The sequence below is a fragment of the Primulina eburnea genome, chromosome 10, assembly GCF_022965805.1.
Source record: "Primulina eburnea isolate SZY01 chromosome 10, ASM2296580v1, whole genome shotgun sequence".
Taxonomy (NCBI): domain Eukaryota; kingdom Viridiplantae; phylum Streptophyta; class Magnoliopsida; order Lamiales; family Gesneriaceae; genus Primulina; species Primulina eburnea.
Genome location: NC_133110.1, coordinates 13,824,584 through 13,837,056, shown reverse-complemented (window position 1 = coordinate 13,837,056; position 12,473 = coordinate 13,824,584). Strand labels below are relative to the sequence as shown.

Sequence of the window (12,473 nt, the reverse complement as noted above, 5' to 3'; positions counted from 1 at the left end):
AAAACCGAATCGAAGCTCATGCACAGTGCTGGAAAAACATGGGCGATCGAACTCGATAACTTCCAATTCATGGCAGGAAATACTCTAATAGGTTGAAGGAAGAAAGTTTTCTAAGCTGCTGCACTATTCTTCGACCATCGGTGGCGCTGCGCGACTGAAGCAGAAAGATGAAAGGAGCGACGGGTTGCTGGAAATGGAAGAGAAGGTATTATTTTGTTTCATCAGATAACGTTACACAAAATGGGTTGGATATATTTAAATAAAATGGGAAATGGGCTGGGCTTACTTATTGTTATTGGGCCTCACAGAAGCAAGGAAAAAATGAAGCGTATAACGTACTCTCTGAAATATTGATACCTATAACTCTTTCTGCATAGACATATCCGTGTATATTTTCTCTAGATCTTTTAACCGTTTTTTTCTAGCCTCTAGCTCTCGATATGAAGAATCTGTCTTCCTGCATGTTGACCGTGTTTCTATACACGATTAAACTAAACTCCTCAACCACAAATTCTAGTCTAACTTCCTCGATGCAGAAGAGAAACAAAAGTAATATGAAGGCCTAAAGCCAAGGAGAGACTGAAAATAAATTCGGAAATCAACAAAAGCAAAACTCATCAAAAGGAAAAGGAGTTGTGCACGGCGGACAGATAACCAACCATTTGATTCGATAAAGTTATGTTCTAAAAGAAACAGAAAAGTCATTTGGAATAAAACTAAATACCTAAAATCAAAGTAGAAAGATACAGCATAGAAAAGGATTAAATTTTAGGAAAATGCAGCAACGATTGCCAACAAGCAAGACCCTTTAGGGAATATGATAGATAGTAGTTCATGATACAACAAACGTCAGTTGGGTTTAAATGCTCTAGCACTTGTGCATCAATTCGATTTCTTGAACCAAAGTTTGTCAAGTGGCAAGGATAAATGATGGAGAAAAGTATCATCCCCTAATTCCCATAAAATTTATACAAAGATACAACACTCACAATGAGGGGATAGTATTGATCTCTGGGAAGAAATAGAAGCCCAGTAGAAAGTCCAGACAAGACAAAAAAGACACACGGCCATAAATATTTATCATGCACGCATAAATGGAATTATAATTAACTCACATAGCATGCGATTGATATTCCCATTTGGTATATATTTGTGACCAACAAATCCAAAAAAGTTTTTGAAGAGAAAACTCGAACAATAGCAAGGAATACCAAAGAAGTAGAAATTGAAAACTAAATTCAATAAGAAAAATAAGATATTATGACAAGGCGCCAAATATCACAATATTCAATCAACAAGTGAGGTAATGATAACTTAAAGGGGGTAAAGTATGGGTGGTGAAGAGACAAATGAAAGAGCTGCGAGGACAGGCAGACTAAAGCAAATTATTTCTGATTGTCAAGGAAAATTTGTAGTCCACTTCGTTTTTGCAATATAGCTTATGGATTGACGGTAATGATATCATTCAGTACTCGGTAGGGATCTTAATTGTGGGGAGGCAAGTAGAAACAGGTTATCAACCTGGCAATCCAATTTCGTAGGAGGCAATTGACTAAAAAAAATAGCTTTCAGTACCTCAAAATAACTTCAGGCAAATCTTTAAAAGCTGATGGGTTCCCTTGTTCTGAAACTTTTTTGCGTACTGCTGTTGCCTCCTCCCTAGAAAGAGAATCAACAGCCAGCCAACATACTTCATGAAACACAAAAATATCTACTAAGCTCAAAATTCTATACTACTGAGCAATATTTACCCTGCACCATTTTATGCATTAATACTTTGTGTGACCAGTACATTACCACCAAATCATTGTCTTGGATGAAAAAAAATCTGTCATTTGCAGACACACAAGTGTAAACATGGAATTCAAGTGATTCAAACAGAAGTTCCAGAGAAGACAGTGTGAGGCCCGGGGCCTAAGAGGGCGGGGGGTGATCGCCGGTGCCATCAGTTGCACGGACAATGAGCAGGCTCCTGGCAGGCTTCTAGGTGGAGGGAACATGAATGAACCGAACCACACGAGAATGAGAGGGATTACGAGACTGTACAGTTGAAGAGGGCTTAAAAGATTTGATTGGTACTACTCATATCACGAAGGTGCATCTTCTTTTCGGTAGCTCCTCACATAAGAACTCAAAAGTTAAGCGTGCTTGGCTTGGAGAAATTTTAGGATGGGTGACCTCCTGGGAAGTTTCCCAAAATGCATGTGAGTGAGGAAATAAGCACGCTGGAAAGACCCGTTTTGATACAGTGAGGACAGTCGTCGAATCTGGGACGTTACAACCCGAAAAACATATTACGTATAAACCATGCATAATTGCTACTATTTAAATTAAAAATGAATTTTTATGAATATGTGAGGTGTTTTATTTATTTTAAAAGTAGATATTTAGTTTTATTTTTTTAGATAAATACGCGAGGTCGGACCGGAGTTTGGAGATTTGAAATAAGATTAATAATTAGAAAATATTCCTAAATTTAATTTAAGGCAAGGAATAATTTAATTTAAAGAAATAAAATGTTTTAGAATTTATTTAATTAATTAGAGCTAAGTTGGTAAATAAATTCTTTTAGATTCAATATTTAATTAAAGCTTAATTTAAAATATGTAAACAAGTGGGGATAAATTAATTTAAGTATAATATATTCAAGAAATTAAACATAACATTTAAACACTTAAATTCTAAGTTAAGCTTACCATGCAATGTTCTATTGTCATTCATAAAAAAATATATTTAATGAATGTATTAAACCTTAAGAATTTAAAATGCAAGAATTAAAACACTAGCACACCATGCAAGAGGTAGTAATAATATTTTGTTAAGAAAATTCAAAAATTGTAGTAAACCTCATTCAAATCATCTCATTAGCCTTTAAGGTGAATACAATTCCTCATTTTTAATTCATTAGTTATTAGTGAATTCAAACACAATAATATACCTAGATTCTCCCTTATCCCATCATGCTAGTAACTGAACGAAATCATGCAACAAAATGAGGAAAGGAATCGGCAACTAAGGGAGAAGACACAATTCAAAAATCCATTCAACTCTTCCACTTGTAACTCCTAACTAAATGCATATTATTACCCCCTTAACACCTCCTATAACACCCTTCTTCATTGCCTAACAAACCCACAACCCCACCTTCGAAATTACAGAAGAAAACATCAGCAAAATAATCGAGAATAATAGCAGCTGAACAAGAAGGAAGCCAACTCCGATCCCGTCGCGTCGTATTGTCGTTTTGATTTGTTTTTCTTCAAAACAAATTCCAGGAATGTATATATTATTCCTTTGCTCTATAATCAAGTTATACTAGCTATTTTAAATCTGTATATGTTCATAAATCAAGGGACAAACCGAATTTTGACAGCAACACTCTCCAAAAATCTGTACAGCTTTTCGGTTTATGATGTGTGCTTCACGCTTCAGTGTTTTATGTTGTTGATAGGGGGATTGCTCGAGTCCAGGCTTACAAAGCTGCATCTAGACATCATTTATATTGTGTTAGGGTGGTTTTGGTTCATTGGTTTGAGTCCATACAAGTCGAACAAGGGCATGACAACAATTAAATTACATAAGCTACAGAATGTGGTTCAATATTCTGTCATGTGGTGTTTAGAGTGGGTGTTCGAATCCTGGCTGTCCTAGGGGCTGTAGCCAAGGTTATAACCCTACCTTAACATGTCTAGGACGTGACCAAATCATCCTTCCAAGGAATGGTTCACAGATCCATCAGAATTCCATAAAAAACAACACAAGTGCATTTCGTTTTTTTTCATTCCTGTGAGTGCACCCTTCGGTTTTCAGTGTTTGTATGAATGATGGTTGGCTCCTAGCCCATAGCCATGGTTCACACAACACTCTATAATGTCTAGATTGATCCATGGTCAATCAAATGGCCATTGTAACGTTCCAAGACAGTAAACCATGTCAATACATCACACTACACAGAAAGTGCATTCTCGGTTGAGTACTGTAATTGTCTTAGGGGGTTGCTTGGTTTGTGGTTGGCTTTTAGCCATTAGCCACGGTCCAAGCCATGCATTAGGATGTTGGTAAGATTCTCTGGTTGGTGATGCAAGCCACAAGGGTCATTAGTTTCATAAATTGAGCAAAACAAACACCATAGTTGCTGCTGTAACTTCTGTTTTTGACAGCAACTTTCATTTCGGTTCAGGAAGTTTTTCTGAGTTCTTGGTTGGATTTTAGCCCATGGCCTTGGACTGGACATTACCTCAATGAGTTAGGAAAGTCATGTTTTTGGCCGTTCATGATTTTGTCAAGTTTAGAGGTCGTACGAGAATTTACGGTGAAAGGTGCCAAAATGACTCTCGAAAGAGCGTTTTATGTTTTTGGATTCCTTTCACCTATTTTCCTGTTTTACAGTTATTATGCATATTTTCAGTATTTTTGGGGTATTTTAATCATGGTTAAACATCGGTTTAATGTTGGTTCGAGTTGGTACGAAGCCGTGGTTAAAAATCAAATTATTGGTTCTAATCGTCTCGTTTTTGGTTCCATTGTTATGTTTTTGTCAAGTTAAGATTTATTGCATGTGTCACATATTGGAATTAAGTCGCAGAAAGCCTGGGAACGATCCAACTCATCCGGTAAAAATAAGGTTATAATTATATTACGTGCATAAAAATATGAAATGTTTATTTTTGAGATATATGTTATATGTCTTGTGGCCATCTTATGCTTATGGGTTTGGAAGTCGGTAGGCGCAACCGAGGACCTCTCCGCCCGGTGAATTACAACCGGTTATGATTATGTATGGGTACGGACATCCAGTCCAAGGGCTGTGATTGATCTCTACCGCCTAGTATACTGTGGTTTAGTCTGATCAGGCACTTACGCTATGTTATGGGCCACTTGCTTAGAAACATTATCTCTACCAGAAAATTATGATATGACATGACAGAGCTCTATTGAGGAAAACTTTTACGTATGATTTTCAGATATGCACGTAGTTATAATTATTCATGATACAATTTTCACCGTACGCCTTACGATACTTTATTCTTACGATTACATGCGGTTTTACGATATATTTACTTGTTATTCACGATATATACATGTTGAGTCTTTAGACTCACTAGACTTGATTGTTGTAGGTATTGACGAGGTCGAGACCACGAGCGGAGACTAGTGAGCGATCTTGGGACAGAAGTAGTAAACCCGAGGATCTCATGATTTAGTTTATGCACTTTTTATTATTCAAACTCAGTTTTAATACGTTGGATTATTTTAAATCGATGTTTACGTTGGTTTATTTTTAAATTGTTGGTTGAAACATTATTCGCTTCCGCTGTTATTTTAAAGTTAAAAATTATTTACATGTTTATTTTAATTGGCCGAAGAGGGTGGGGGTTGATCGCCGGTGCCATCAATTGCACGGACAATGAGCGGCTCCTGGCAGGCTTCTAGGTGGAGGGAACATGAATGAACCGACCCACACGAGAATGAGAGGGATTTCGAGACTGTTCAATGTAACGGACTCTACAGTTGAAGAGGACTTAAAAGATTTGATTGGTACTACACATATCACGAAGGTGCATCTTCTTTTCGGTAGCTCCTCACATAAGAACTCCAAAGTTAAGCGTGCTTGGCTTGGAGAAATTTTGAGATGGGTGACCTCCTGGGAAGTTTCCCAGGGTGCATGTGAGCGAGGACATAAGCACGCTGGAAAGACCCGTCTTGATACAGTGAGGACAGTCGTCGAATCTGGGACGTTACAGACAGTCTCATTGCCCCTGGGTCATTGAACTTTTGAAATTGGCCTTCAGATAGTTTTATCTTAATTGCCTAGATTAAATATTAGACGTTCTTTCTAAAGCAGAAGGGAATAAAATGACTTTGAAGAAATAAATTAATTGAGCTATCAGAAGCGACCATATCTGATAATGAGAAAAGAATAAACTTTGGTGGTGACATAACTGTTATAACATGAAATTGACTACTCTAAAAAATGGGTATGAAAAATATCAAGAATCAACAGAAAAAGGGCTTGATCACTCACCTATTGTCGGCATAATAAACATGTTTGGATGATGACTGATTGTCAAGAGAATGCAGCATACCATCAAGTCTTTCAATTTTCTGCATCCAAAAAGTTAAATGTTAGAATAAAGAACCTGCATGACAACTATCTCGAGAATCCGAGACCCAAAAAACTAGAAACTCTAAAATAAAACCTTTTTTTCAGTTTGAAGCTTCTGCAAAATATATGCAATGTCTTGGGTCTTCATCAACATCAGCTCTTCGTTAGTGTACTTATTAGCCTGGCTCCTTTACAAAATCCACATTCAACAGCTAATATTCAAATTACACTCAAATAAATATTCTCAAAAGAGAACAGATACCTCATAAAAATAAAATTTTCTAGCTTACTCAGGTTTATGGACTTCGCCAACAGTTTTTGTTTTAATCATCTTGAAGTAAAATTCATCTGGGTTCCTCAATGCTTCTTTTTCTTTAAGTTTCTGTTATAAACACGCAGAAGCGACTTACCATAAAATAAGAACTCGCCAAATTTCGTTCATAAAATGCTACCAAAACCAACAAGACGTAGGGTAGTAGAAATTACCAGTAAAGTCTGCTCCTTTTGGTGATAGGCTCGTGCACGAATGACATGATCTTTATGTTTTTCGAGCAGCCCAAATTTCCTTCTCAAATGCATGGTACACACAACAAATCATCAATTGAGTGAACCGGAAATATACGTCAAAATATTTCAAAACGGGTAATGAAGAAATTAATGCCCTAAAAAATAATCACACTTACGGCTGAGCGCGCTCCTTGTGAGCTTTTCATGGAATAGCATTCCTTAAAGACGACATCTTTATGCTAGCAAAAAAAATTCACAGAACTTTAAAATCAATTTACGCAATTCAGAAAGGCAAAAACCACTACAGAAAACATAAAGGGCTAACAAAAATCTTGAGTTGAAATAATTTAACCGTGAAACAGCGAAGATTATCGGTACATAAACAAACAACGGATTTCTTTCGTATTTACACCAAATTCAAAATAATTATTAAGCACAGAAGACTCGCCTGTGGAAAGCGATGAAGGCTTAGGGTTTAAAGGAGACACCAATGCAGAGAATCTTGATTTGATGAAAAGTATTTTATATTGTGGCAAAAAAGTTATTCTAAATTAACTAAAATTCAATCATGCAAATTGGCTTCCGGATTGAGTGCAAAAACTTATGTGAGACGATATCACGAATCGTATTTTGTGAGATGGATCTCTTATTTGGATCTTCTATGAAAAATATTACTTTTTATGCTAAGATTATTATTTTTTATTGTTAATTTCGGTAGGATTGACCCGTCTCACAGATAAAGATTCGTGTGACCGTCTCACAAGAGACCTACTCCTTATTGAGTATACAAATACACACACCACACACAAAATTATGATATCACAGAAATAAAAAAAATCTTGATATTATATTAAAAAATTTAGAAATAATTTTAATATGATTTTCTTATAATTAACTAGAATAATTACTTAAATATGATAGTATTTTATTATTTCAAATTTATGAAATTGTTAGAGATGATATCACATTTTAAAAGATTAATTTTGTTTATAAACATAAAGAAATATTTATTAGCATATGATAATTATAGACAAACCACAAATTTTATAAAAATAGGCTTTGGCGATATTTTTTATTAAACAAAATAAAATATTTTATCATTTGTTTGAGCTGATTTTTGTTACATAAAAATTAGATAATGACATTAAATTTAATTACTTCAGGTCTCTTAATGTTTAATAATACTAATATCATTGTGCATGTAATTATTTGATTAGAGTTTCATTAATTTTTAGATTATACTATGAAGATTGATATTGAAAATATTAATGATTCTTTTGTTATAGTTTAGAATTATTATTTAGATAATGAAAAGGGTAAGGCGACGGTTTTAACGACGGTTTCGCGACCCGTCACCGGAGGCTGCGTCGCATTCTAGAAGCGACGGTTTTTCAACTCCCGTCGCTTATAGCGACAGTTCTTTGGAAGAAGACAGTCTCTATTTTTGCGACGGTTTTAAGAAATCGTCGTTAATATTAAGCGACGGTTTATACAAAGCCGTCGTTAATATTAGCGACGGTTTTAAAAACCCGTTGCTACATTTAGCGACAGTTTCGTAAAATCCGTCGCTATATTTATCGGCGGGTTTTTTAAAAAAACCGCCGTTTAAGAAGCGACGGTGTTTATCAATAAAATCCATAAAAAATAACTACTACGCAAAAATTAAAATTATGTATTAAATTTTCTGAAAAAAAAACTTTAAAACCTGATTTGCGAGAAGATATGCAGCTTCACGTAACGCTGGAAGATCGCACCGACGAAGAAATCTACGAAATAAATAGGAAAAAATGTTAGTACAAAATAAAAAAAATCGAAACTTCGAAAAATTTGATAGAGTTTCGCTACTACCTGAGATAGATGAAAAATCGTTCAAGGAAATGTTCACGAACCTCGGTATATATAGAATCATAGCGACAGTTTTTTCCCAAACGGTCGCTATATAGCGACGGCTTTTTCAAAAACCGTCGCTATAATACCGACGGTTTGGCATATACCGTCGCCGATCTATATCGGCGATGGTTTGTTCATAACCTGTTAAGAAATGAAATTTTGGTGTATGAAAAAGTTGTAATCAACCGCGGCTTGGAAATTCTCAACCGCTGATATTTAACCGCTTATTTTTTAGATTACAGCGAGAGTGAACCGGTTCATTTAAGAGACTCACTTATGGCTAAACGACATTCTCTGACCGCAAAGTCAACGATCTCACATCAATTCCAAGGAAGATGTGTATTTATCTCTCCTTCCCAGAAAGGACGTTCAGAGACAGTTTTCATGACATTGATGTCATATGCACAGTTGCCTAAAGGAGTAAACCTCAAGTAAAGAGCTTCAAATTTATGATAAGAAAAAAGAAGATTAAATGCGAACATTTATTGCTCATAAATGAGAAAGTGACTTATCTGATTCAGATGCTCAGGTTTACGTTAACTGTACTTTCTGACCGTTAAATCATTCGGCTATATCATCTGGGAGGAATGCAAGTTAACAACAAGCAAACCACACAACTCATACATCCATTGAGAAAGTTTCTCAGCTTGCCTTCACAGAGATCTTAGAGCGCTTTCATAGTCTACAGTTCTATCATCGCTCATTTGCACGCAGCACCACATACACTTATTTGATCATTCAAGGATCTTTTCGTGCTACTAAAACAATCTACTGTTCTATCAATAACATGTGGTTATTTGATTAAAGTTTGGAAGTCTGGTGAACTAAGGGTTCTTAAATTCCAGAAGTGTAAAGTGATCACTAGGAGTTCCAAAACAGGCAGTGAAATAAGTCCTGGTTGGATTGGGCTGTTACAAACAATTTGTAAAGTCAAAGTCTTTTAGTGGAATCCTTCCTAACAAAGGAAGAAGGGGTGATGTAGGAGTATTCAATCTCCGAACATCTATAAAAATCCTGTGTCTCTTACTTCGTGCAAACTGTCATATGTTATTCATATTCTTGCTGTTTAGTTCATCGTGACTCTAGAAATATCTGTCGAAAAATTTGAACTGTTTTCCGCACACTTCAGTAGTTCAACTCTTTCGACCGTTTGAGAAAGAATTTTTCGAACCGCCTGAAAACGGTTGAAAATATATTTTTGGATAAGAAAATTTGAAAGAGTTCATTCACCCCCCCATCTTAACTCTTTCCCGATCCCTACAATTGGTATCAGAGCGGGACTCTTTTTCAAACACTGATATCTTTTGAATCATATGGCATCTTTCAATAAAATCCCTATGTTCTCCAAAGAAGACTATGATGATTGGAAAATTCGCATGCAGACACATCTAGCAGCACAAGATGACGATATGTGGTTTGTAATCACTGATGGACCAATGAAGATCATGAAAGCAAACACAGCTGTTGGTACAACTGAAGGTGCTCCTCAAATGGTAGAGAAGCACAGATCTGAATGGACAGCTGAGGATAAAAAGAAAGCAAACTTAGACAACGTTGCAAAAGATATTCTCTATAAGACTCTGGATAAGAACATGTTTGCCAAAATCAAGACTTGCACCACTGCAAAAGAAATATGGGAAAAACTCACTCAACTGTGCGAAGGAAACGATCAGACCAAAGAAAACAAACTGACAGTGGCTATTCAAAAGTTAAACAATGCAAAGATGAAGTCAGGAGAAACTCTTGCAAAATTTGATGAGCGATTTAGCAGCATTTTCATCGAGCTCACCTCACTTGGAAAAGAGTACTCCAACAGAGAAATTGCCTTGAAGGTCATGAGAGCTCTTCCCAGAGAATGGGATGTGAAAACTATAGCCATGAGAGAATCAAAAGAACTGAACAAACTGGAACTCTATGATCTATTTGCTGATCTTAAAGCATATGAATTTGAGCTTGGGATACGAACCGAAGAAGAGCCGTCCACAACCCAACAAACAAAGGCCTCGACAGCTGCTACAGTGACTCTTCCGGTCAAAGAGTCAACAAGTAAGAAATCGGTTGAGCAACTAAGCAATGAAGCCATGTCTCTGTTTGTTAAAAGATTTGGCAAATTTATGCGCAAAAATCAATCTCAAATAAATAAACCTTATTTTAAAAAGGACCATACTGAGGATGGTCAAGGTTGTTTTAACTGTGGAAAGAAGGAACACTTTGTTGCAGAATGCAATAAGCCAAAGAAGGATGAAAAGAAACTGGAGAATAGAAGACGGTTCAAAAACGACAAGAAATTCATCAAGAAAAAGAATCAGAAAGTTCTAGTTGCAGAAGAAGACAAAGGAAAATGGGCTGAAACAGAGTCAGAAAAGTCTTCTTCTGAAGAATCTTCGAGTGAAAGTGAAGACGAAAAGTCGAGTGTCTTATGGCCAAGGAAGATCAAGAAGCCACTGATGAAATGGTATTTGATTTTAACTCTGAAGAATTTACACGAGAAGATCTTGTTATAGCACTTCACGATATGGTAAATGAGTTCAAAGGACTATCTATGAAATTCAATGAAGCTGATGCAGAAAAGAAAGACTTAAAAAACAAATTAACTCTCTCTAGCTGTTCGCAGCACAAAGAGGTTGAAAGTTTGAAAGTCAAGCTAAGCCTGATAGCAGCTGAGAATGATGATTTACGAAGAGTGTTCCATGCTACATTAAAAGAAAACAAACGGTTATTGAGTACCATCAACAAGTGGAACAAGTCATCTGCTTCTCTTAATAGGATGCATGAAATGCAGAAATCAGCCGGAGACAGAACTGGGCTGGGTTACGGCATAAATGATTGCAATACCTCAGAAGCTTCAACTCAACCGTTGCTAGAAAAAGACAGTTTAAAATCAATTAAATTTGTCAGATCTAGCTCGGTATATGAACATGATGATCCTAAAGATCGAGGCATTCAAAATATGAGTCTTGAGAATAATGGAAGGCGATGTGGTTTGGGTTATGTTCAGAATGATAAATCCAAACAATATTGGCGCAAACCCAGGCCAAATCCAACCGGATACAAAGGATCAACTAGATATCACTCAAAGATCAGACCCAGCAATTACTACCATTGCCGACCAGTTCAAAAGAGGTATAGATTGAATGATGATAATCAAAGGCCCAAACAACATATACTGCATTCATCACCAGAGTATGTTTTCTATCATGATCACCCTGGAACACATCACAAAAAATCCGCAAAGATAATTCAAGTGTGGATTCCTAAGAGTCTAATTAACCCTGGACCCAAATAAAAGGGGTACCAATTTTTCATTTTCAGGAACTAAAGAAGAAAAACTTAGAAAAATCATCATGATTCTTAGACAGCGGATGCTCAAGACATATGACAGGAAATAAAGATCTCTTGTCAGAAGTAGTAAATCTCAAAGGACCAACAATCACTTTCGGTGACAACTATAAAGGTAAAGCTATGGGTAAGGGTAAGATTACCCATGGCAAAATTATCATCAAGGATGTTCTTCTAGTAGAAAATTTATGTTACAATCTGATCAGTATAAGTCAACTATGTGACAATGGGTACACGGTTGAATTTCATAAAGAAAAATGCATGGTTAAAACTAATACAGGTTCCACTGTGTTGACTGGTTATCGAAGTCAAAACAGCTATAGAGTAGAATGGAATGATCAATATTTAAATGCATCTACTTGTTTCATTACTCTAAATGGAAATAAAAATTGGCTATGGCATAAAAGGCTAAATCATCTAAATTTCAAATCCATTGCTACAATTAGTAAGCTTAAGCTAGTATCTGGACTGCCTAACGTTGACTTTGCCAAAGATAAAGTATGCAATGCTTGTCAGCTTGGAAAACAAGTTCGATCAACTTTCAAAAGCAAGGGAAGAAACTCTTCAGCAAGATGTCTAGAACTTCTTCACATGGATCTATTTGGACCAATCCCGGTGATGAGCTTAGGGG

General features: G+C 36.1%; 1 protein-coding gene across 1 annotated transcript; it reads right to left on the bottom strand.

The window, feature by feature from the left end:
* Positions 1–1,568: 1,568 nt before the first annotated feature.
* On the bottom strand, positions 1,569–6,685 carry LOC140842912 (probable U3 small nucleolar RNA-associated protein 11). The gene is made up of 5 exons (XM_073211117.1): positions 6,593–6,685; positions 6,397–6,488; positions 6,201–6,294; positions 6,026–6,105; positions 1,569–1,659 (listed from the first exon to the last, which is right to left on the bottom strand). The coding sequence occupies exons 1-5, from the start codon at positions 6,683–6,685 to the stop codon at positions 1,569–1,571; spliced, it is 450 nt and encodes a 149-aa protein (XP_073067218.1).
* Positions 6,686–12,473: the final 5,788 nt, after the last annotated feature.